At 35.7% G+C, this 25,143-nt stretch overlaps 1 protein-coding gene across 1 annotated transcript; it reads right to left on the bottom strand.

Annotated features, from left to right (window-relative positions):
• On the bottom strand, nt 1–23,711 carry SLC6A14 (solute carrier family 6 member 14). Its single transcript, XM_027089547.1, has 14 exons — nt 23,536–23,711; nt 22,389–22,554; nt 18,887–19,018; nt 17,370–17,531; nt 16,429–16,567; nt 14,813–14,945; nt 13,084–13,224; nt 7,560–7,788; nt 5,717–5,842; nt 4,392–4,510; nt 3,744–3,843; nt 3,376–3,485; nt 1,270–1,437; nt 1–565 (listed from the first exon to the last, which is right to left on the bottom strand). The coding sequence occupies exons 1-14, from the start codon at nt 23,581–23,583 to the stop codon at nt 419–421; spliced, it is 1,920 nt and encodes a 639-aa protein (XP_026945348.1). The 5' UTR covers nt 23,584–23,711; the 3' UTR covers nt 1–418.
• Between the last annotated feature and the right edge of the window lie 1,432 nt (nt 23,712–25,143).

The following is a 25,143-nucleotide window of genomic DNA, read 5'->3' as shown; positions in this document are numbered from 1 at the left end:
TCTTTTAAACATATTGATTTATTTTCCCCAGCTTTATGGAAAGGAAGGATTATGTACTAAGAAAACGTAAGCAAAATTTAAAAACTTGTATAATAGAAAATGTAACTATTTTCTAAATAACCAGTTCAAAATAAAGCCTTCAATATACTAGAAAAATATTATTTTTAATATTTTATTGTGAAATAGAGGCAGCTATGTGTGTGTTAAGATAATCTTAAAAGAAATATAATAATCACATTGCTAAACATTAGTAGATTCACATTTTTATATTACATTCCTGCTTAAATGGGAAAAAAAGCTCATCATACTATTATGAACCTAGTATATATGTTTTTCTACTCAACATTCAAATAAATAAAAATTTCCTCTATTCTAAAATAATCACATTACACAACCACATATTTTTAAAAACTAGATCTCATTCTGGTTTTCTACTGCCACTAACAGTAGGTATTTCATGGTCAGTCTCTTTTTTAGGATCTACCATATTTTTATATCTTTCCCCACGATGTCTTTCCAGGTATGGCCCCCAGTTAGAAGCTGGTCTGCAGCAGCTTACAATGCGCTGAAAAGCAAAGAAAAAAAATGAAAATTTTAGAGTGTTAAGTCTCCTTGCTAACCAAAATGAAATAAGAACCATAGAAAAGTAAAAAATGATCATCTAAATTCTTAATATACTGTCTACCAAAAAAAAAATGATACTCAAATGTAACCAATTGTTAACAGAATTGTATTAACTACAAAGCCAAAATAATTGAGTATGTAAATGATTTCAAAAGAAAGTGTTTCGTGAACCCATTCAAGCAACAATATCACTTCATATACTTTCACTGAATTCTCAGACATTTCTATCCTGGCCTTAGGGTGAGGGTTAAGTGAGGATCTAAACCAGGTATGCCTGGGAAGTTTCAATAACCAAAGAAAGGGTCAAACCATTGATCTAGAGCCACAAAGCACTCACCTAGATCTTGAACCCAATCTGCCTGCTGAGCCTACCTTGTCATTGTCCTATTGAGATGTCATAATCAACTCCCCTGGGCCTCCATGGAAGAGGGATAATTCAGGGTCTAGACTGAGTTCAAGAAATTTACCAGAGTTTTTCCAGTTTTAACATGCTATTACAGTATGTATTATAACCACATGAAGTTTTAAAGGTGAAAATTATAGATATAAAGGAAAAAGGTCATTTGCTTTGTGTCATCTCAGTAGAACTCAGTACGGGTATAGATACCATAACTTTTAAAGTATAAATAATATTAACATGCTTACTTGAAGGATGGTTCCTTCAGCTTGAATTAATTTTGTAATAGCCATAATTGGAATCCAAATAATACAGAAAATAATCATACACCAGCCTAGAGCAACTCCCCAGTCAGGGTATGGAATTTTGCCATAATCAGGTCTATGAAATTGTACCAATGACCAGATCAAGATTGCCTGCGAAAGTAAAATATGAAAAGAAAATGGTAAAGATTAAACTTTATTGCACTAATGATTTCATTTGCACTAAGTATTAGCAATTTGATTCCATTCCTTAGAAATAACTTATCAAAAGCAATTAAAATGAAAATACATTCAAGCCAACTAAGATAATCAGGTAACTAGCCAGAAGATAAAATACTAAATGAACGAATCTAAATAACTTGTATTTGGCTCTGAATAGATTCTTCCAAAATTAGCACTTCCATATACTTATAAAAGATACAAATACTTGTACAACATGTATTTCAATAAAATACTGAAATACAACATTTATTTCACTTATAATAGCATGGTTTTATTCTGTTCTATAAGCTAGCCAGCATATCAATCAATTCAATGAGAATGTAAAGTACACTTTAGTGAACATGCTTTGCACCTTGCTTAGCAGTTGTTTCTATTATTTTCCACTACACAGAGCACCCCTTACTCCACACCCAAAACACACACGCATTCACACATTGGTACATAATTACCAAAGCACCCTTCACTTTCTTATTGAGAAAAAACAAGCTCAATATATGTTTGGGCAAAACAGTGACTCTTCAAGATGAAAACTAAGGCCAAGTTTTTTAAAAAGTATTTTAAAAACAACCTACTAGAATGTTGCAGCATTAAAACTAATTATTTAGAAATCTGTAAAGCAAACAAAACAAAATGAGCAAAAACTAAAAGACCATCTAGTAGTTCCTCTAAATTTACCTGTCTTGAATTTTATAGATATTCAAGTTTAATTTTAGAATTAAATAGATTAATTTCTTTCATTTCATTACAGTAATTTAAGTTTATTTCACAATTACCATAATTTTACGTAACTACAAGAGAATGGCTGAGGGTTAGTGGAATCTAGATGATAATGTATATCATTTAATATCTAATACTTTTGCATTTTAAAGTAAATCCAGTTGTCAAACCTAGTAATCAGTGAAAATTAGCTGGCTAAAAAGTCTAGTTAGATTTTCTAAGTTGGTAAAGGGCTTATATTATCATGGAGACTTGTGGAGACTTGTGAAATAAGGAGAACAATATTTAGTAGCACTGTGAAAATCCCAACCGCTCACTACTTGAACCTGACCTTATAATGTTAAAAACACGCTCTAAGACAAATTCTAGATCAAATTATGTAATGGCCTTTTCTAGGAAAACCTTTGAAGCGTGGGGGCAGTGAGAACCAAAGCATCCTCTGTAAGGCTTTGCCACTGCCCCACCCCCACCATTATTTCTAGTCTATAGAAATTCTCTGTCCCATTAAGTGTTTATTTTGGCATTCAGCCTTTTACTGAGCTTTTATTTAAAGATATCATGTCTATATGTCATGTTTCTCCAAGAAGGCATCTTTTGCTTTCCCTCAGCTCCTAAATAGCACCAATTTTTAACATAAACTATTGCCTCTATTGACACACATGAGTTTCTTTTAGTAATTTCAGATACTAAACACTTCCCATAAAAAAATATGCATTAACAACTGAGTGTTGTTTCTTAGCAATTAGTATATTTAGATTGAATTCCTTGAAGGCAGAGACTGGGTCTTCAGCAGAGAGGTTAAGAACATTGTAGATGGCTCAGCATATTTTTTAGGGAATGAGCAAATGACTGGTTTTTAAAAATTTAGCCTATTGATAATTTTTAAGTATCTAGGACCTTTAAGTCTATAGGAGCCTGGTTATTTTCTCAAATGGTAACTGTTTAAGCCTATGGCCTCAAAAATAATACTACAAAGAAAGGCATTGTAATTTAGGCAACTTGGAGGCACCAGTCATGAAGTAAAAGTTGAAAATTATTACTTTATGAAATTAATTTGCCTTACTGTATTCAGTGTGAATAATTCAAGTTTACCTTAAAAGTGTTTAAATATATATATTATTGATATCAAATTCATGGCATGTTAATACTTACCGTCAAAACCATAGGCGTAATGACAAACCAACAAGCTCTCCACCATAGCCAGAATATCCACCTTTTTGTTCCAATCATCATTTCTATATCTTCAATGAATCTGTTGCCTCCTAAAAACAACAAGGAGTGCATTCAGCCCTTATTTATACTTTCATGCATTAATCATTGTGGCCCCAAGTTATCTTTCCATGTCTAAACATTTTCCAATATTACAGCAATGAAGCATATATATACCTTTAACTACATTTTATTCATAATAAATTTTTGTCCAGTATATTATACTTAGCTATTACAGTAAACATAATAAGAAGGAATCAAACTAAGTCATTTTAGTAAAATGTGTAGATAATTCTATAGTCACTATTTACCATAAATCCACATGATTCCCATTAGTTCCAGTATAGCTGCAATCAAAATGCCCCATCCAGCACAGAAGTGGTCAATCAGATGAACCCAGTAAATTCCAGCCTACCAAAAACAATCAGTTACTTTTAAGTATATTTTTAATTATTTCTATGATTGATGAGGTACTCAAATTGAATCTACTAATTTGATTTTAACATATGCTCCTTGGTTTCACCTCTGCCAAAATGCGAAAAGGAATGTTTTCAAATGTAAACACAAACGTGGCTTTAAATATCTCAAACAGGATGTACCTTTTATTCTATACTAAGTCACTGTTAAAAAATAAGCATTTAGAATAGTTGATTATCAAAATGATATGCAGTGTGTGCTCTGTAGTAGCTGACAAGAAATACAGCCTATGTTTAAAGTATATAACTTTATTGTAATTGGGGAAATTGTCCATTATCGGGCTTTTTCCCCCTCTGCAAAATATACTTACTATTGAAATTGTGTTATAATGGGGAAAAAATCTGGGCTAAAAGTCAGAAAATCTTGATGCAAGTCAGACTTGGACTTGTCACTAAACATCCTCTTAAACCTTGGCTTCCTCATTTAGATTATAAAGTACATTCTAACTAATATTTTGTCTATGAAAAAATACTGTAGTATACCTGAGTCACACACACGAGGCCAAGGAGAAACAAAACCAAGCAGCAACCCGAAGTTATGAGAACCCTCATTTTCTTCATCGCTTTGGGAAATAAATCTTGAATCGTTGTTGTAATCGTTTCTTCAGAAGGGAAAAAATGACATGTCAACTCATTTGCCAATAATTTTAATCACAGAAATCAACTTCTATTAACCAAATTTACAAATATGTGTTGAGAATATACAGTGGGCCCTACTTCTTACTTTTAAAAATCCACGGGGTCCTTTCTCTTGGCAGTGACTACTCATCAGTTCTGATAAGAATCAAATGGAGCCCTATTTGTTGTTTCTAGTCTGTTTTATAAGGCTTTTCACTGGTAGCAATTATAAGGTAACAGGTTCCCGAGGGCTGAAGTAGTGTGAAAGAGGGTTATAGGGAAGGAAGAATTCTAGTAGAACTTTTAAATAAGGTAAATATTTGAATAAATAACATGGAGACAGAAAGGCCTTCTAGGTTTAAGAAATAAATGTGTTCGTGAAACAGGGTACTGGCTAAAAGTAGAAGGATATATGAGTAAAAGGATTAAGAAACATATTCGAGATTTTTGGAGGGCTTTGAAAGTCAACTAGAGGAAGCTGGACCTTATCCTGTAAACTATTTAAATGGTTTATGTAAGAGCACGATATGATGAAATTCAGAATTTTTAGGTGGGTACCCTAGGGAAAATCCCTATGTGTACACAGAACCATGTGCAAGAATAGTCATTGCAGCAGTGTGTGTAATTTTTAAAAATTGGAAATAATCCAAATGCCCATCATTATGGCAACAGATTGTGAATTAATTAGTGCTATATGTCTATGTATCAACATGGATTCATAACACATATGAAAAACAACTGTCAGAATGATATGTATGCTATGAAACTTCACATTTATGTGAAATTTTTAAAATTTATATGTTATTTATGGATACATATAAAATGTATACAAACATGGTCTGACTAACATACATAATCCATGGTGACGGTTGCTTCTAAGAAGGAAGAAATGTGAATTGTATTAGACAGAGAAACACAGGGGACTTCAAATTTATCTATAACAGTTTAGTTTTCTAAAAAATATCTGAAGCAAATATAAAATATTAATCTCTGCTCCTTTGGGGTGTCTGATACATGAGTACTTTGTATTTTTCCATATTTAAAACTTAAGTTAAAAAGAACTTTCAGTAAGATGATTTTGAGAGTAAAAGCTAGAGGGGGGCAACAAGGGTAAGAAAAGGATGTTTTTAAGTAGAGGAAACATGAGTAAAATATAAGAGGGATATGTTAACATTGGGAGTATTTCTTACCAATGGAAGCAAACTGAGAGTCGAGACCCAAAGTCAAAAGCATGAAGAAAAATAATATGGACCAAAATGGCCCACCTGGGAGTAGAGCTAGAGCTTCTGGATAAGCAATGAATGCCAAATCAAAACCTAAGAAAATAAATGGCATTTTAATTTAAAATTAGTTGCCAAGAAAATTCACATATTTGAACATTTTCAAGATAAGATACTAGAGGGCTTCCCTGTTGGCGCAGTGGTTGAGAGTCCGCCTGCCGATGCAGGGGACACGGGTTCGTGCCCCATTCCGGCAAGATCCCACATGCCGCGGAGCGGCTGGGCTCGTGATCCATGGCCGCTGAGCCTGCGCGTCCGGAGCCTGTGCCCCGCAACGGCAGAGGCCACAGCAGTGAGGGGCCCGCAAGAGATATGTTCATGGAATTAACTTTTTAGTCTTTATGGAATTAACTTTTTAGTCTTTAACTCTCTTTCCAAATGTTTACCCCAAATCACTATATGTAGTGCCATTTAATTTATTTTTTTCACTGTACATTTCACAGCCGTGTAGTGCCATTTTATTTTTTTATTGAAGTATAGTTGATTTACAGTATTATGTTACTTTCAGATATACAGCATAGTGATTCAGTATTTTTTGCAGATTATACTCCATTATAGGTTATTACAAGGTAATGGGTGTAATTTTAGTGCCCTTTTAATTATTATATGGATACCTGCAAAATTGTATGTAATGAAACTATAAATTGAATCTTATTTTCTATTTGTTTTTTTTGTTTTTATTTTTTACTTATTTTAAACATTTTATCAGGAAGGCACATTTTTTCTTTTTATACAGCAGGTTCTTATTAGTCATCAATTTTATACACATCAGTGTATACATGTCAATCCCAATCACTCAATTCATTCTATTTGATGTATGTTACCTTTAGAGACGCTTTATAAAAAAATTTCAGTCATGCTATATGATACTTAGTTTTAAGTATTTTAAGTTTCTCCAACCTCCCAGAGGACTGGCCTAGGAGTCAGGAGAATTAGCTTCTAGCCTAGGCTCTGTCACTTCCTAATGATTCGATCTTCTGCAAGACATAACATTTCTGTGCATCAATCCACTCCTCTGTAAATGAGGAGCTGGATACTAGATGATCTCCAAAGTCCTTTCTAGTCCTAACATTCTATTCTCATTCATCAATCTCTCCATCAAATGATACTAACCATAAATAGAAATTTAATAAGAAAGTCCTACTTAAAAGAACCCTAGAATTCTGTTCCTGAGAATCTTTAGCCAGATAATTAAGCATCCCTAGTTAATGTCTTTAAAGTTAGGAAGTTCACTAATCAGATTCCTTTAAAGCTGGACACAGCTGTATATTCAAAGTCAGTTGTGTTTCTATCTGTATGACATTTGTGCGTTTTAAAAATTCAGACCTAATAGTGTAATTTTACGTGGATTAATTTTTATATAGTCTCTCATATATTCATGTATACATATTAACACACACATGTATATATATGTATGTGTATATAGATATACATACACACAGATGAAGATAATGCATGTAAAGTGCATAGCATGATGCCTGATACTTGCAATTGTGCAGTAAGTAGTTCCTATTAAGGATTAAACAAAATTTGGAAAAAATATTCTTAAACAAGTGTTCTGTAATGTACTGTTGTTTCTCAGATCATCTAAGAATTATTAACTCATTAAAACAACCAAGTTATATAAGATGAAATGAGAAAGAAAACACAATACCCTAAATCTTGAGTGCTTTAATTGCTATAAAATATATCAGTGTTTCTTAAATGAGCTATATTGACTTAATCAAAGTTAATAATATATAGCATTACATACCTGATTTTACAACTTGAGAGACTTCCTTTCCAGATATATGAGCCATGTGTCCCAATATAGAAAATATAGCAAATCCAGCAAACACACTAGTGAGGCAATTTGCCAAACAAATTACAATGGCATCTAAGAAGCAGTTGTTATTGAACTTATTGTAAGATGACAGAGCAACTAAACCACCCCAAGCCACTGACAAGGAATAAAATATCTGTGTGGCAGCATCTTTCCAAACCTACAAGGAAAATAATATTTAAAAACACACTCTTAATTTTTCATTTATATAAAATATTTCATATATACAAATGAATAAATATTCATACAAGAACAAAATAAATACCCAAGTACCCACTACTCAGCTTAAGAAATAAAATGTTACTAGTCTATTTTTTTTTTATATAAATTCCAGGGACTTAATGTTTTTTTTTTTTTTGAAGATGTTGGGGGTAGGAGTTTATTAATTAATTTTTTTTTTTTGCTGTGTTGGGTCTTTGTTTCTCTGCGAGGGCTTTCTCTAGTTGTGGCAAACGGGGGCCACTCTTCATCTCGATGCGCGGGTCTCTCACTATCGCAGCCTCTCGTTGCAGAGCACAGGCTCCAGACGCGCAGGCTCAGTAGTTGTGGCTCATGGGCCTAGTCGCTCCGTGGCATGTGGGATCCTCCCAGACCAGGGCTCGAACCCGTGTCCCCTGCATTAGCAGGCAGATTCTCAACCACTGTGCCACCAGGGAAGCCCTGTTACTAGTCTATTAAAGCCTCCCTGTGCCCCTTCCTGATCATATCACTCTTCCAACCTCAGTGGTAACTGCTATCCTGACTTCTGTGTTTATCATTTCTTCAATGTTCTTTATATTTTTACTAACCTAAACAATATGGCATTTAGCTTTACATGTTTCTGAGTTTATAGAAAAGTTTTCTTAAAGCATGTAAACTTATACAACCTGCTTTTTCCATTCAGTAGTGTATGAGATTTATCCATTATCAATTTGAACCATATAAAATTTCAATTTTATAAGTCAAAAATGAAAGAATATAGGCAAATTCATATGGTTCAATTAAATGTATGTAGTTCTGAACATTTTTTTCCACTGCTGTATTGCCCCACTAAATATTGCCAAATTATGCTCCAAAGTAGTTGTATCACTTTGCACTCCCACCAGCTGGTATGAGAGTTCCCATTCCCCTACATCCTTGCCAACACTGGTCAGAATTTTGAATACTGTCCAAACTAGTGGCTGTGAAATGAGTTTTGATAACCCTAAGTACTTTATAAGGTTTAGCATGTTTTTATGTGTATATATTCCATAGTCTTTTCCTGTGAAATTCCTGTTCATATTTTTTGCCAGTTTTTTGTTTGGGTTATTCGCCTTACTTGATCTCGAGGAATTCTTTATGTAGTTCGGATTCTAATCCTTTATCTGTTATATATGTTAGTTTTTTTCTCCCAATTTGTGGCTTATATTTTTCACCTCTTAACATTGTGTCCTTTGATAAACCAAAGATTTTGTTTTAATGTAGCTGAAGGTATTCATCTTTGCTTTTATGTATTGTTCTTGATTTCTCTGACTTAAAAAAAGAATCCTTAGCCCAAGGTCATAAAGCTACTATCCTATATTTTCTTCTAAAAGACTTAAAGTTTTGCTTATATCCTTAAGTTTTCAGTTCATCTGAAATTGATACTATGCATATTAAATTAGGAATCCCAACACATTGCTTTCTTTCTTTTTTTTTTTTTTTTTTTTTTTTGCCCGTGCCGTGTGGCATGCGGCATGTGGGATGTGGGATCTTAGTTCCCTGACCAGGGATCAAACCCGTGTCCCCTGCATTGGGAGCGTGGAGTCTTATCCGCTGGACCACCAGGGAAGTCCCTCAACACATTGTTTTCTAAATGGAATATCAATTATCCGAAGATAATTGATATTATCAATTATGTCCAAAGATAATTGATATTTTCAATTATATCAATTGGATAGTCAATCCCTTTCCCACTCACCTGCATCCCCACTTCTGCCACATATCAAGTTCCATATGTTCATGAATCTGTTTCCGAGATTACTATTCTGTGCCACAGGTCTGTATGTCTATACCTAGGCTAACACCACATTATTTTTATACCTATAGCATTATAATATTGTTTCATATCTGGTAAGACAAGTCTTCCTCACTTCTTCAGAAACACCTTGCTTTTTTGCCTTTTCTCCTTTGCATAAATTTTAGAATAAATTTTCAAGTTCCATGGAAACTGTGCTGGGAATTTGATTGGAATTCTATTTACTCCACATATCAACTTGGGGACAATAAAAACATTAATTCTTAACAAGGGTGGTACTAGGCAGTTTTTGAAGAATGATGATACATTTAGGCATCCCCTCAATCATCCAGTACCCTCATTCCATGTTTTGATTAGAGCCCCACGTGGCTGGCCTCATCTCTCCATCTAATTCGACCCCTTTATCATTCCCCCTTTCACGATCTACCCCTCCTATGTCTCTGCTAAAGGACAATAAGAAATCTTAGAAACTAACCTAGGTAAATCCATTTTAATAGTAAAATTCTGTAGATATAACATTACCCCAAAGAAAAATCTAATTGTGAAGACTTCACATAATAGGGCTGGCATATATGTAGGCAAAAGTGTGGTTTTAGTCCTTCTGAAAACAGGACTGGTCAGTGGAAGGCAGGCCGTATAACATGGTGACTAACAGTTCTTGCTCTGGAGTCAAAAAGAATGAAGCCTAAATCCAGTACGTCTCACTTTCATTGAATTATTTAACATCTTCAAGCCTGTTTCATCATCTATAAAATGGAGATGATGATGATGCTAATAATAGTAGTAATAATTATGTGTCCTAGGAAGGATGTGAGAATTAAATGAGATAACATATGTAAAGCAATTAGTAGGATACTCAGTGATAGCTATTATTGTTTTTATGGAAAAGAAACATAAATTGATACTCGGTTTCTTTTGTGGAAGTTAAAAACAATAATTTTCTCCTTGAAAGATATGTAATCTATTTCCAATTTCAATTGAAATAAAGTTGTTAGGAGTGAAATAAATACTAGGTCTTCAGAATACAGCTTGATGTTAGATTATTATTACATCTTATTTCTCACATGATTTTGTTATATATAAGTGAAATATATATATAATATATATACTGGCAGGAAGCCAGTAGGAAGTAAAATGGATGGATAAATAGATGGATAGATAGACAGCTAGATCATGGTTATTTCCCTTATATATAACAAAATCATGTGAGAAAAAAATGCTCTCTTATTTCTTAGGCAGTTGTACATATTAAGAAATGAACAACATGTTTATGTTGGTCTCTCAGCTGCTTTGACTTGATACATTATGTATGCATATGTGAGTTGGGGGAAGGAGGCTGGAGGTCGTGTGGCAGGTCTGGGTTGTGTCAGAATGCTACTGCATACCATGATGTACCTAGGCTGCAAATAAAAGTGAAATATAGTTCCAAACATAGTTATAATCTCTATATCTACCCATCTCATAGCTATATACAAGATTATTAGTTGAGTGATTAGGAAACCTTAATTCAAGATGCAAAAGCAGGCTATGTAAATTTAATGAAGTGTGACTCTTCCTGGGTCTCAACTTCATCACTGTAAAATGACGGAGTTAGTAAAATAGTCACTGGAGACTCTAGCTATAAATTTCTATGGTTCTCTACTCTCCTACTCTCCTAGAGATATCAGTAGAGTTCAAATACTTAAAGAAAAGGAAAAAATATATACTTATGATTGCATGTTTAGAGTATGGATTGGAGCAGAATAAAAAGCATCTAAGAAAAAATTCTCATTGCCAGCAAACCCAAAGAAGGCATGAGGGTAGTGTTTGTGTTGGGGAGAGGAGGTAGGATGATTAAACTGTATGTTTCATAAGGAGCTTTAGGCTTAGCTCTGATGTTTTAAAGACAATAGAGACACCGAAACACAGACCAGTATAAAATAGTCATATAAAATTTTCAGGATAGTTTCACGGAGCTATAAAGCCCAGGTGATCTGAGGCTTGTAAAAGCCACTTAAAGGAATATCAAAGGGGCTTTTCAACTGTGCTCCAAGTTATGAGGTTTAAAGAAAATGGAGGGTCCACTTCTTAGGGAAAATGTTGCATCTACAATACAGTATTATATAACAGCAATAATTAAAATACTTGTGTGCTCATATTTTTATAACAGTTTACCATTTCAAAGAACATTAACATATTTTATCTTGTGTAATAACCTAACAGAGGGAAGATGATGAGTCCCAACTTCCATTTTATTTGCTTCTCATCCATTACCAAAAATGGTCTTCTAGTTGGAAAGAGATTAACAGACAAGATTAAAAGATATGAGGCCCAAGATAAATGAAGAAATCAACACAGGGGCCTACAGACACATCAAACTATGTTAATCTCCAACACATAAACAATAAAATTTCATAGTTCTAAAATAATTTAGGGTTTTATGGTTAATTATTGAGTGAAAATTGGACACACAGAAGGTAACTGAAGGCCAGAGATTGACCTCTCAATTTTCAAAAAGGTAAAGGATGGATTTCCATTACTAAAAACTGATAAATTTGACTTGCTTACCAGTAATATTCTACAACAGATAATTAAATATCTGGATTGTGAGTATTTAGAAAGTCACAATTGCTGGAAATTAGCATGAGTTCCACAAAGAATACCATAGCAAACTAAAACTAATATCCATTTTGGCTAACAGTACTAATATGGTAGATATTATAGTGTTTCTTGATTTTAATGTAATACCGTGGGGTTTTACCTGACCAGAAGCTTAATGTGTTCCAAGAATGTGACATGACTACTAAAACAGTGAAAGTGTTATTAGCCTGTATCAATAGAAGCATAGTATATAGAGTACACTTACTGACAATGCTGTCTGCAGTCAAAATTGTAAAAGATTTTATGTACCTATGATACACACAGCCATTGTCTGGAGATAGACTAATATTAAAAGGGGTTACCAATTCATATTCATGGTACATATTTATGTGTCTGGTACAAGTAACAGTTTTGTTTATGGAATGCTTCATCATTTCAAATTTATGTTTTAACTTCATAATATGAACTTTTGATATTAACTTTTGAAGACAATTAAAATTTATATTAGACCATTAAACCATCAGCTATAATCTTTAAACCTACTACGAGTTTATCTGATAAGTCACATAGCCCTAGTCATCAATTTGTGGGTATTCATGCATGAAATATTCTTTTTCAGATTAATAAGCCCCAAATCCTTTTGGTCAAATAGAATCAGTTTGAATAAAATGACTTTGAAAATCCTATTGCTAAAAATGATTGTCTCACTTCCAATAAGAGAGCATTAGTGTCATGTTAAATAGTTAAATCAGACATCCTAGGGGACGGAAACGCTAATAAACTTAAGTACATATTCTTTTGCAAGCTACTATGTTATGACACTCAATGGCAATCAAAGATTTTCAATATTGGCTTTTAAGTTTTACCTCCTCAGATAATTTGAAATCCAAATTGTCTTACCTCAGCTTCCCTAAGTTTTGTAAAATTTGACTGTGCTCCCATATAGTATGAAATGCCTTTTGATGCGCCATCCAGAGTTGCCCCTCGGATCAGCAGGATTAGCAAGACAACATAGGGGAAAATAGCTGTAAAATATACCACCTACCACGAAGAACAACCAAAAGTTAATGTTATCTCTTTAAATCATGGTGTACAATTATATACAAATAAAGTTATTAGCCAGTTGAAACTAGTAAAATAAAGTATCAAAGATTTCATTAGATTATTAATGTCTGATAATACTAATACCAATGTTGGCATAATTTTCTCTTCCTGTTCTCACCACTCTCAAATGATCCACTTTCAAAACACTCTGATGTATGAAGCAATATTTACCAGGTTTGTGTTGTAAATACACAATACATTAGCAATGGTAACTTGGAATCAAGATCGAGCGCTTTCCTAAATGTATCCTAATAAATGTCTGAGGGGACTGAATAGCACCTCTTGGTAAATTACTGCATTGATGTGGGAAGGGAAATGATTTTAAACCCTGCAATGATACTCAATCCCCAAGGAGAAGGAAAATCTCCTAGTAGGTGTCCAAATTCCATGAAAGTTGATTAAGTGAATACTGGACACTTGCTATTATTATCCTTAAAGCTACCATTAAGAGAGTTTGATAGCACACATATATACGTGTGAACTGCTTGTGTCCTAGATAATACATGGTTCCAGATGAGCAGACTGCCTTTGAGGCTGGCTTTTCATTAATGTGGATGATTTCTTTGGTCCATAGATGTCGTATGTTTGATAATATGCCCAAGGAGATGATTTAAACAAGTCATCCAGAGACCAATAAAAATTAATTGTGTGGGTAAATGGCTTTTAATGGATTCTTTCGATATTAACATCAAAAAGGAACCAAAGGTTTCAAAAATGTGCAATTGCAACATTATTTTGGAAAGTTTCCACTGACTTTGTGATGTTCACTGTATTTTTGTGATCTAACAGCATGTCTCATTACAATGTAACATTAAGTGACTGTGCTAGGTATTGTACCAGAACACAAAGATAGTATCCACAGTTATTCCTGTCCTCTGTCTTTAAGGAAATTTCAGTCTAGTAGTTACAAACACATACACATTTACTTTTCTGAGTACTGTACAACTGCTCACAGAGAAAATTTCATACTGTTCTCAGAAATTGCCACAATGCTCTCTGAAAGTTTAAAAGATAAAACAATGAAGTGGGAAATGTTTTTCAGAAGAGGACTCTGCTGAGACAAGGTTCTGAGTCAATTTTGGCAAGCTTTAAGAGAACAATGGTATAGTTTTTATCCTTCTCTCTCTAACAAGGGGAATCCTGACACTGTTACCCTATACAACATATATAACAAGGATCTAAACCTTCCAAACCAAACATTGCAATATATAATTCCATTCAAGATGCTTCTTTATTATAGTAGGACAGAAATACTCCCAAGCCTCAGAATGCTGTATCAGCTAGAAGGGCCCAAGTTTAGAGAAGTTTCACACATGTAGTACTAATTTTTGCTTGTTTTCTTTTATTTTTAATAATAGCAGTGTTCTTATGTATTTTCTTAGAGCGAGGCTGCCTACTTAGAAAGCTTTTCACACATTTGAATGTTCCCATCATCGAAAAAACATGCATTTGGTAATACCTGGCATTGAACTACAATGAAATTGGAAAACAGCTACATCACTGTCTAATGTGTTTTCTAAATTACCTTCCCAGAAGACTTGATTCCTTTAAATAGTGCTGTTCCAACTATGAGCCAGGCCAGAAGAAGACAAAGTGCTAAATACCACACAATGACTCCAGGCTCATCCAATCCACTTGACCGTTGGAGCGCCACTTTACTGAAAACACATAAGCCCTTTGATGAACACACAATCACTTGTCTTAATACACTGAATTTTTTAATATCTTTCATCCAGGGAGAAGCTTCATGAGTATTTTATTAATACATCACTGTTGTGTGACTCTTTTATTGATGCAGTTGTATGGAGGGGCAAAAATAGTTCAGTGAAAAATTAGGCTCTGAACTTTCTGGTCAACTGCAGCCAATCCAAAGTTCCAAACCCCAGAATAAAAGATCCACTCATTCCTTTAGCTATGATTTTCCCCTAATATTTCAAAGCTCCTGTATGGAAAGAAATTAACCTTACATCAGATTATTTCATTTTACTTATTACGGTATTTTTTCTCAAGTTCAAATGATGGAGAAAACATTTAAATTGTGTTAAATATTTTCTTATTCATCATACTTGTAGTTATCAAACCTAAATGGTCCCATTATTTATACCTTTTTCAAAGGTATAATTCCATGATTTCCACTAGGGACATATATGGATCTAGGATTTTAATTCTTAGCTTTATATTTGGAACATTTCAAGGTCCAAATTTTAAAAGGGTCACAAAGAGCAACAACATGGGGCTTCCCTGGTGGCGCAGTGGTTGAGAGTCTGCCTGCCAATGCAGGGGACACGGGTTCGAGCCCTGGTCTGGGAAGATCCCACATGCTGCGGAGCAACTAGGCCCGTGAGCCACAACTACTGAGCCTGCGCGTTTGGAGCCTGTGCTCTGCAACAAGAGAGGCCGCGATAGTGAGAGACCCGCGCACCGCGATGAAGAGTGGCCCCCGCTTGCCACAACTAGAGAAAGCCCTGGCACAGAAACGAAGACCCAACACAGCAAAAATAAATAAATAAGTTAATAAACTCCTACCCCCAACATCTTAAAAAAAAAAAAAAGAGCAACAACATGGAGCTGAGGAAGAGCTCATTACAGCAATAGTCAAAGAAGTTATGTAAGGGTAAAGGGTATGTATACAGTAAGGAGATTAAAGAGAGATCATTTAAAATTAATAAAAGCAAATATAACCCCAAACATCTATTTTTACCATATAATGACAATTATAAGCAAAATGGATAATGAAAAATCTCAGCCTTAAATAGCAATTTTCCCCCAATATTACTCATCACCCAACTGTTTATCATTAGAACTTGCTCATTATAGTCTAAAAGTTGCATATTTTTCCTTCAAAGCAATGCCCTAGCTTATAGCTAATAAGCACTGTATAAATCATCACTGACAACATTGTGCCCATTTAATAACTAACTTATAAACGACAATCTGTTAACTGTGAGCTAATTTTGCAGGCTACTACTACTCACACAGGCTAGGTAAACATTTGAGTCAAACGACGTATAATTTGCTCTGACTCCACCCCCCCCCTTTTTTTTCTACTTATATGAGTTAAGAAAGGAGCGGATCAATATTTTATTGTTATAAAAATTTTAATAACATCCGTTTAAGATGTAGATAATTTACTGTACTCACTTCCAATATTGTTCACTGGGAAGCTGCCCTGGCTGATAAACTTCACTTCCATTGATGCAGGTAAAATTGTTGGCGTCTAACCAGCTTTTATTCACTTGGAAGATTTCACCTAGCTTTATACTCACATTACAATGTGTCACTAAAAATTAGAAAAAAGAATACATACACAGACACATACTTAGTTTTAGAAGAGTACTTACCTGGAAAAAAAAAAGCTTTAATGATGAAATATTTAAAGTACTGTCTAAATTGTTACTTGGTGAAGGTGGAGTAGAAATCTTACAAATGGAATAAGCCATGCACATTCAGCATCTTAAATCCTCTCTACTACTAAGCTGGGGGTGAGTATGAAAATATCTGCCTTTTTAAATTGTGGTTATATTTATAGTAATAACAGCTATAGAGTAACAATCATTTCAGTTGGGACTTAGTGCTCTAAGGAACTTTTCATATGTGGACTTATTTAACTTATATAGATAAATGACACCTTTAAATTCCTAAGAAGTGTTAAATCTTTATCACTTTATCCTCCAATATACACAGGCAATCCCAGTGGTAATAGTCTACAATACTGATGCTACATTGTCCCAAAGATTAGCAACACTCAACCATCAACTGAAACACTACTACTATCATAAATAGTGCTTTTCTCTCTTACCACTTTCCCATTTTCTTCCTTTTCTTGCTGCCCACAACTTAGGCCTGCAAGAAGTACTCCAAGTAGTGGTTTAGCCTTACTGGGTGCCCTCAGAAATTAACATATTGCATTAATCAATTTTCAGGTTATACATGCTTTATTCTGCTTTTATCAATAACCTATGTCTCACTTAAAATTGAACCTAAATTGGTTAGAAAATGATTTACCCCTTTAATCTTCTTAGAAAATATAAAAGAATGATGTAGAGTTAATAATATTTTTTAAATAAATAAATGAATTTTACCTATAGGCGATCTGCTACAGGTTTTATCTGCCCAATAAGAACAGTTTTTCCATGGTAGTTCACGTTGAAAAGAAGCAAACATGTAGTAAAGACTATAGGCAATTATGACATTATAATAGATTGTCACAAAAATGGATATCAGGACCATTGTAATCCCCACACCTGGAAAAGAGAACAATTAAAATAAAAAACAAGTGAAATTTGTTTTCCTAATTCATAAAGCTGCATCTCAATTTCCACAAAATCTATTTTAAAATGAGAAAACTGTTTCAAACAATGTTTTCTATCTCTTTTTTTTTTTTTTTTGATGGGGGAGACAGTACTACTGTCTGAGTAGCTTTCTTCTCAAAATTATTTTGATGATTGACTTTCTGAGACAGTTTTTTAGTCGATCAGAAAAAGGTTCTAAGATCAAAGACCTGTATTAAGCCATCGAATTCACATAAGGGAAAACCATGTTCATTATTATTTCTTATTAAGTCTGTAAATTCTGGTCAGAGTGGATACTATTAAAAAAAACAAACTATTCAAAGCTCATATCCTATCGACTCGCTGACCAATACTTCCCTCTTCATCTACAAACCAACATTTAAAAAAAATCTTTATTATAATTGCTTTACAGTAGTGTATTATTTTCTGCTTTATAACAAAGTGAATCAACTATACATATACATATATCCCCATATTTCCTCCCTCTTGCGTCTCCCTCCCACCCCTCTAGGTGGTCACAAAGCACGGAGCTGATCTCCCTGTGCTATGTGGCTGCTTCCCACTAGCTAGCTATTTTACGTAAACTGGGACCAAGTGAGAGAGTGGTATGGACATATATAAACCAACATTTTGACAAGTAGAAGATAAATCCTCTGAATGAATGTCCTAAAAGGAGAGTGTACAGCATTTCTACAAGTGCATGTAAAGAAAATTCAATAACTCAGTAACCATCCAAATTTAAACTTCTGAAATTTCTTTAGCTCAGTGGTTTCAAAATACAGCAAGCATACTGAATGTAACTCCTATGTTAAGACTAGCTTTTGAGGTAGCTTCCTTAATATTCCAGCACTATATTCTATCCACCTCGCTATAAATATATTTTTGATGTTACACTGAAGCCTTTACGAGTAGTTTTCAGCAGCTAGCACATATCAAAATGATATCTAATCTTCAAACAGAAAGGCTATTGGATGTTTAATAACAATCAAAGCATTAAAAAAAACTTTCCTAGTGTCCTATTCCATTAGGAATGTTCAAGAACAAATAGTGACCTGCCCTTCAACTTTTCTGCCAAGATAATTCAAAAGGTGAAAACAGGAAAATAATGACACCTTAACAACTCTCTCATATCCTTCTTAACCCCTACCATACCTGCAGCCCAAGATAAAGAGAAATATAAAGTAACATTTGATTTCTAAATTCGACAGTGTCAAATAGTCAGAAAAGCAACGTATGCCCTTTTGCCTTTAATATGAGGACAGCTATATGCAGGAATAGACCAATAAGGAAAACATTTTAATACCAACCTTGAAACAATGGTAGAATCCTCCAAACTGAAACTGGACCTAAGCTAGCAAATTGTCCCAGTGAGCACTCTAGGAAGAACAAAGGTAAACCAGCCAGTGCTAGCATAATTGCATAAGGTATCAAGAAGGCACCTAGAAAACACAAAAAAAGAACCAAAGCACTATTATATGCCCAAATCCGGATGGCACTTTGGCAACTAGCACAACATTTTGAAAGCATTCTGATATAGTGGAGTCAGAGAGTACTGGGTTTAGGCTCCAAATTTACTACTGTCTGTGAGAAAATAGTTGATTCTCTAAATCTTGGATTCCTCATCCATGAAATGGGGATGCTAGTATTACCTAATGAGGTTATTGTGATTATTAAAAACAATAGCCCGTAAAAAGCAATCCAGAGAAGTTGAATGATCACAGGCTTTGGAGCCAGGTAGCCCTAGCTTTATATCCTGGCTCCATCATATACCAGTTATGTGACCTGGGGCAGATTACCTAACCTCTTAACCTTGGGTTCCTCATAAATGGGAAGAACAATGCCAACTCATCAGTTTGTGGTAAGGGTTAAATCACAGAGCCTATGTGAAAACACTTGGCGAAATGGGCAGGCACATAGTATATTTTCAAAGTTAAGTTCCCTCCTTTCTCCTTAAAAAATAAACAGTTTTTAAGACTTAGGGTTCAAATGTTAAATGTGGTTCAAAGCGGAAGTTACTACAGCTAAGTTCAGTATTCTCCAAATAGTCATAAGGGTCTTCACTCAACGTTAATAAGAAATATTATTTTTGGTAGAAGAATCTGAACAATTGAGATGCATTCAGAATTAACTTTCAATTTCATAAGGACTAATTCTCCTACATTTACATTATTCAGCCCCATTTTTGGTTTTTGTTTTAAACCTTTTATTATTTTACTTTTTTTCTGCCCGCTTTTAGGGCATAATACTATTCATTAGAACTATGACCAGATTTTTGGTAGAGGCAGGGACAGAATATTAAGCTTACTGTTCAAGTATTCTAGAAGTCTTAACAAAGTTTAATTAAAAAATGTGGAGATAAGTGAATAAAAATAGCCTTTGGATTATGTACATTTCATACAGCCATGTTACATTTTTTTCCTCATATATTTTTCCTATTATGCTACTGTAACATCATACCTGGGAATTACATTTTTTCTAACCCTAAAAATATATTCTACTAAAAATGGGAGACAACCGGGCTTCCCTGGTGGCGCAGTGGTTAAGAATCCTCCTGCCAGTGCAGGGGACACAGGTTCGAGCCCTGGTCCAGGAAGATACTACATGCCACGGAGCAACTAAGCCAGTGCGCCACAACTACTGAGCCTGCGCTCTAGAGCCCGCAAGTCACAACTACTGAGCCTGTGTGCCACAATTACTGAGCCCGCACGCCACAACTACTGAAGCCTGCATGCCTAGAGCCCGTGCTCCACAACAAAGAGAAGCCACCGCAATGAGAAGCCCACTCACCACGACGGAGAGTAGCCCCTGCTCGCCGCAACTAGAGAAAGCCCAAGCACAGCAACGAAGACCCAACACAGGCAAAAATTAATTAATTAATTTTTAAAAATTAGGAGACAATAAAGTACTTGTTACATACTAGTCACCAGAACATAGGGACAAATATGTTTTTATAGATGTTGCAATGTACATACCGTCATTACTATGATTAATAGAAGTTTAATTCCTACCAATGATAAATATGAAGAAAAAGTAATACAAAATATCCCTGTTTAAACACAACAATAAGCAACGCTTTGCTAGCCCAGTGTAAGTAGGTTTTTAGACACACACAAAAAAGGATTTTCCTCAATGCTGTATAAGGCTTTTCACCCATTATATTATTTCATTATTAATAACAACCATAACTGGTAAATTATCAGTCCAGTATAGTGGTCACCAATTGTTAGTCCTGCTGACCTAGACCCTAAGGTAGTCTGATACTCCTCTTTCATAAACTGTTAAAAAGCTCCTACAGATAAAAATGACTCCAGATTTTAACAAGTCTTTCAAGCCTGACCATAATTTAAAATCTAATCTATTAACATTTGACAAATTTGAATTTCATGTTCCTCTTTTACCCTTGGGTAAAAGAGAAAGAAGCAATTGAGAGAGACTAGATCATCCATTACCCAAATGATGTGATCTTTAAAAACTGAGAGCCAATATGATACATTAATTTTTAGAGGAAGTGGTGAAAGAGGTAATAGCATACAATAAATAATGCCATTTTATTTCAGCTAAGTTTAAGAATTCTCTATTAAATCCAGTTTAATATAGTTCCTGGAAATTTATAGTAAGTACTGGGCCTATGTATGATGTCAACTCACAGGGAATTTCCTATTCTAAACTTGAACTTAAGAAGTTGGAAAGGAGCCTGAGTGCTTCTCTTCACTACACGGACCTTAGGACATAGACACCAAAAGACTGTGATTCCTGAGTCATCTTCCAGCTCAAATTTATACCAAACCCATGATTAAACAATGTATGCTCTAGATAGGGTAATTTATGTCACCAACACTTAAAGTGTTTGATAAACAGAGCCCCTTTCTTAACTCTCTGAAGGCCAGTACGAATGTTTAATATAACCAATTAATAAGGAATATAAGATTGAAATATCACCACACAAAATCCTATTGTACCAAGAAGAATACTTATAGTGACATCGTTTCACTGGTAACCAATTATGAAATATAAGGGGATGTCACCTCTACACTTCTAACAGAACCTGTAATTACAAGTAAATAAAATATGGTAAGTAAAAAGTGGTTTCAACATTACTAGAAGATTGTGCAATTCATTTTGTTTCCTTTTGTGTGTCACTTCAGACTTATTTTTTTCTCCTGTTCTAATGGAGTCTTCCTTAGTGATCTATGAGGTATAAACTGCATTATTTTGCAGAAATTAAACACCTAGCCTTGATCTACATTCTATTGCATTTTCAAAGGACCTTCTACATGATCAATCCAATTTGAAATACATGTAACTGAATATTGCAGCTTAAAGTACAAAACATTTAATTACTTTTTAATCAACTCCTTCCACACTTAAATTTCCAAAATGTAATGCCTTATTTTATTTAAGCAAACAATTTATTTGAGCTTCTTATGAGAACGAGAATTCCCTGCCTTTTGCTTAGGTTCAGCTATAAATTAGGCAAAACACAACTTGAGTGTGAACAGATTATCCTAGGAAGGTGTAAATTAAGAAGACGAAGTCATAGTTGAAGATGACATGGGATTTCAGATCAGAAGCTCAGAAGTGCTAAATATACAACTTTTATCAAGTTTATATCTGAACATCTTGTGAAGCCAGCTTTCCAACGTGAGCTAGAAACTCATAGTCTAATAATAAAACGCAGTATGCTCATTTCCCATCCTCCCACTAACCCACATTACCATATACCTTTCCTCAGTTGTTATAATATCCTCAGAGGCCATTAAACACCGCACTTAAAACTGAAGAGGAAATAAATTGGGGGGGGGGGAATACCTCCGCCATTGTTGTAGGTCAAATATGGGAATCTCCACACATTCCCCAATCCCACTGCATATCCAACCATAGATAAAATGTAATCAGATTTTTTGGACCAGTTGCCACGGTCCTGATTCTCATCATTTCCACCAACATGGAAATTCTCAGATGAAGCCGTCACTTTCTAGAAAAGGGAAAATATCAACAGCTTGGTTTTTTTTTACTATTAAAAATTCCACAGACGCGTAATTTCACAAAACCACAGAGTGACAGTGAGACAGAGACAGAGACAGAGGGACAGAGAGAGATTGAGAGAATGAATCCTGAAAACCATAGCTAAGGAGGACACTTTCCAAGGCTGGGGAGATTTCTGAGGATGGCTGCTTTTACTTTACAACGTTTATCCCATGAAATGAAAAAAGCTCTGTAGGTGGATATTTTTACTACTTCTTCGGGTTAGATCATCCAAATTTTGGTGGAAAGGGTACATGTGGCACCCAGCATGATGGGCAAATGAAGGTGCGAAAATAAAATTTCAAATACAAAAGTCTTAAAGATGAATTAGGTAAAATCAACGCTCTTGAAATCAGAGGAGATATTTGAGAAAAAGGATGAAATATAGTTTCTATTAAAAAAAAATTCATAGACTCTTTTTCATACTGGCTGGTAGTTTTGATGTTTGGAGTTGTCAGGGAAGTTTAACTTCTCTCCATATCCTGGAGAGTAAAATCAGTGCTTTTCTGAAAGCCACAAAATAATATTCAGAGACAAATTCTTCTGTCCCACCAGGTGGAGCAATGCTCGCTCCACTTCAGAGGACAGGGGAGAGTTCTTCAGGTCAGATAAGGACAGTACATTTTCTCATTTCCCTCCCGCATATGGACACAGTCTGGAGAGGGACAGAAAACACAAGGTGGTGGGCACACCCAAGGCAGAGGATGAGGTGACCCTAAGACATCTAGCCACCAGAGTAAGAACTGTTCTATGTTTCCTCTACTCTATGTCCCCATCTACTCTATGGGGACATCTTGGGCACACATGAAGGCAGTTGAACAGAAATGTGGAAAACAGGGAACAGCTGCAGAGAGCAAAATCTGAGACTTGCCTCCCCTTAAGTTTTCCCTTCCCAAGCCCTCCACACCTCCCATAGCTCCCAGATTCCTACCTCCTTCCCTCTGCACTTGAAGAAGCTCGGGCACTTCAACTTGTCCATGGTTCACTGGCTCCCTGGGCTGCTCTGCCGGTCTCGCAGTCTGGCGGAGCTTGACTGGTGGCAGGTGCACACTCCCCCGTCGCTACCTGCCAGAGTGAGCCACCATGCCCAGGGGTGGGGCCATTTATGGAGGTAAGCTCTCTCCTCCCCCACCTGAGCACCCTGTCGTGTCAATTACTGGAAGGGACTAAAGTGAGGCTCCGGTTTTTCCCCTGGCAAGCTGGCATGTAGCAATCCCCTGCCCCGGGCCCCGGGAAAGGGCTGGGCTGTGAGAGAACAGAGCAGTCAGAGCCGAGATGACTGACAGCCTTTGACTCAGAGCCGCGCAGGTGCCTTCGCAATCTTGCCTCCTTTCTGGGGTTCCCTGATTCCTCGTAACCTCCTCTCTTAGTCTGGTCTCTGTCCTGAGGCCAAGTGCTGATCTCCACCGGGGCTGGAGGTGGGGAGGGCATGGTATGTGGGGTCCATTCCGTTCCCCAAGATTCTCCTGAACACACTGTACTGTCCTGGGCTCCGGGATTTCCCAAAGTTTTGCCACTCACTAGAAAGCACTTGATCCCCTGGGGCAAACACTGCTCCCAGAGGGAGAGCTCCTGAGCTGGGCACTTTGAAAAGTAGCCAGTTGAGATAAGATTACTCAGCTGGCTCTGCCTGAAAAGAGCAACTTTTGAGTCCATGTCTCGAGCACCTTTCTCAGCCTTCAGGACAACGTTGTCTTTTACAGGGATTGATTTCAAAGAGGCCAAACAAAACAAATTATTGAGCAGGTGTACGGGAAATTTTAAGCCTAACCAAAGACTTCACTTTGCAAGAAAGGCGAGGCCTAGAAAATAAACTCTGAGGAAGCATCCCAGCTTGGCCAGGGAGGAAAGTATTATTATAATGCTATTTACCAATGTAGCAGCTTTTCATCAGAAAACTCAAAGGATTTAAACTCGATCAGACAGATAAAGATGACGGCAGTTCTACGAAGCACAGTACAAATCACTGCACACGAGGAACCAGCCTACAGCCAAATCCTGTATCCTGTGTTGCAGGTCCTTTGTTCTTCCATTTGCAATACAAATATGCCCTGGGGAATCTGAGCAGGTAAGGCAGAGGAAAGTCCACGAGTGAAGTGGGAAGGTAGTAAGGAGAAAGTATCAGCAGGTTTCATCTAATTTTGTCCTGAACACAGCACAGGCTGGTGTGTGTGTGTGTGCGTCTGTGTGCGCGTGTGCATGTGCACGTGCATGGACCGATTAGCGTTATATGCTACTGGTGTGACCTAAAGGCTAAAATGAAGGAATTACATTAGCCTGTCTTGGACATAGAAGAGAAGAGAGGAAGGAAGACTTATAAACCTCTTTATGAAAGAATGAGCTAAAAAGCAAATCTAATAGCATTTACCAAACTATCAAAGTCCCATATCAAAGTTCTGTTTGCATGGGGCACTGGAAACAGATGGTAACCGTGGGAATAGAGACTAGGAATCTATCTATCCCAGGGGTAGGTGGTAAGCAGAGGAAACAACCAGCAATTTTCCCTGCCTGTTATACAGTAGAGAAGCTTCTAACAACT

Source organism: Aethalodelphis obliquidens, unplaced genomic scaffold (genome assembly GCF_003676395.1).
Source record: "Aethalodelphis obliquidens isolate GAN/ISIS:26980383/991018 unplaced genomic scaffold, ASM367639v1 scaffold66, whole genome shotgun sequence".
NCBI classification, from domain to species: domain Eukaryota; kingdom Metazoa; phylum Chordata; class Mammalia; order Artiodactyla; family Delphinidae; genus Aethalodelphis; species Aethalodelphis obliquidens.
The sequence above is the reverse complement of the archived record's forward strand: the minus strand, read 5'-3'. Positions and strand labels throughout refer to the sequence as shown.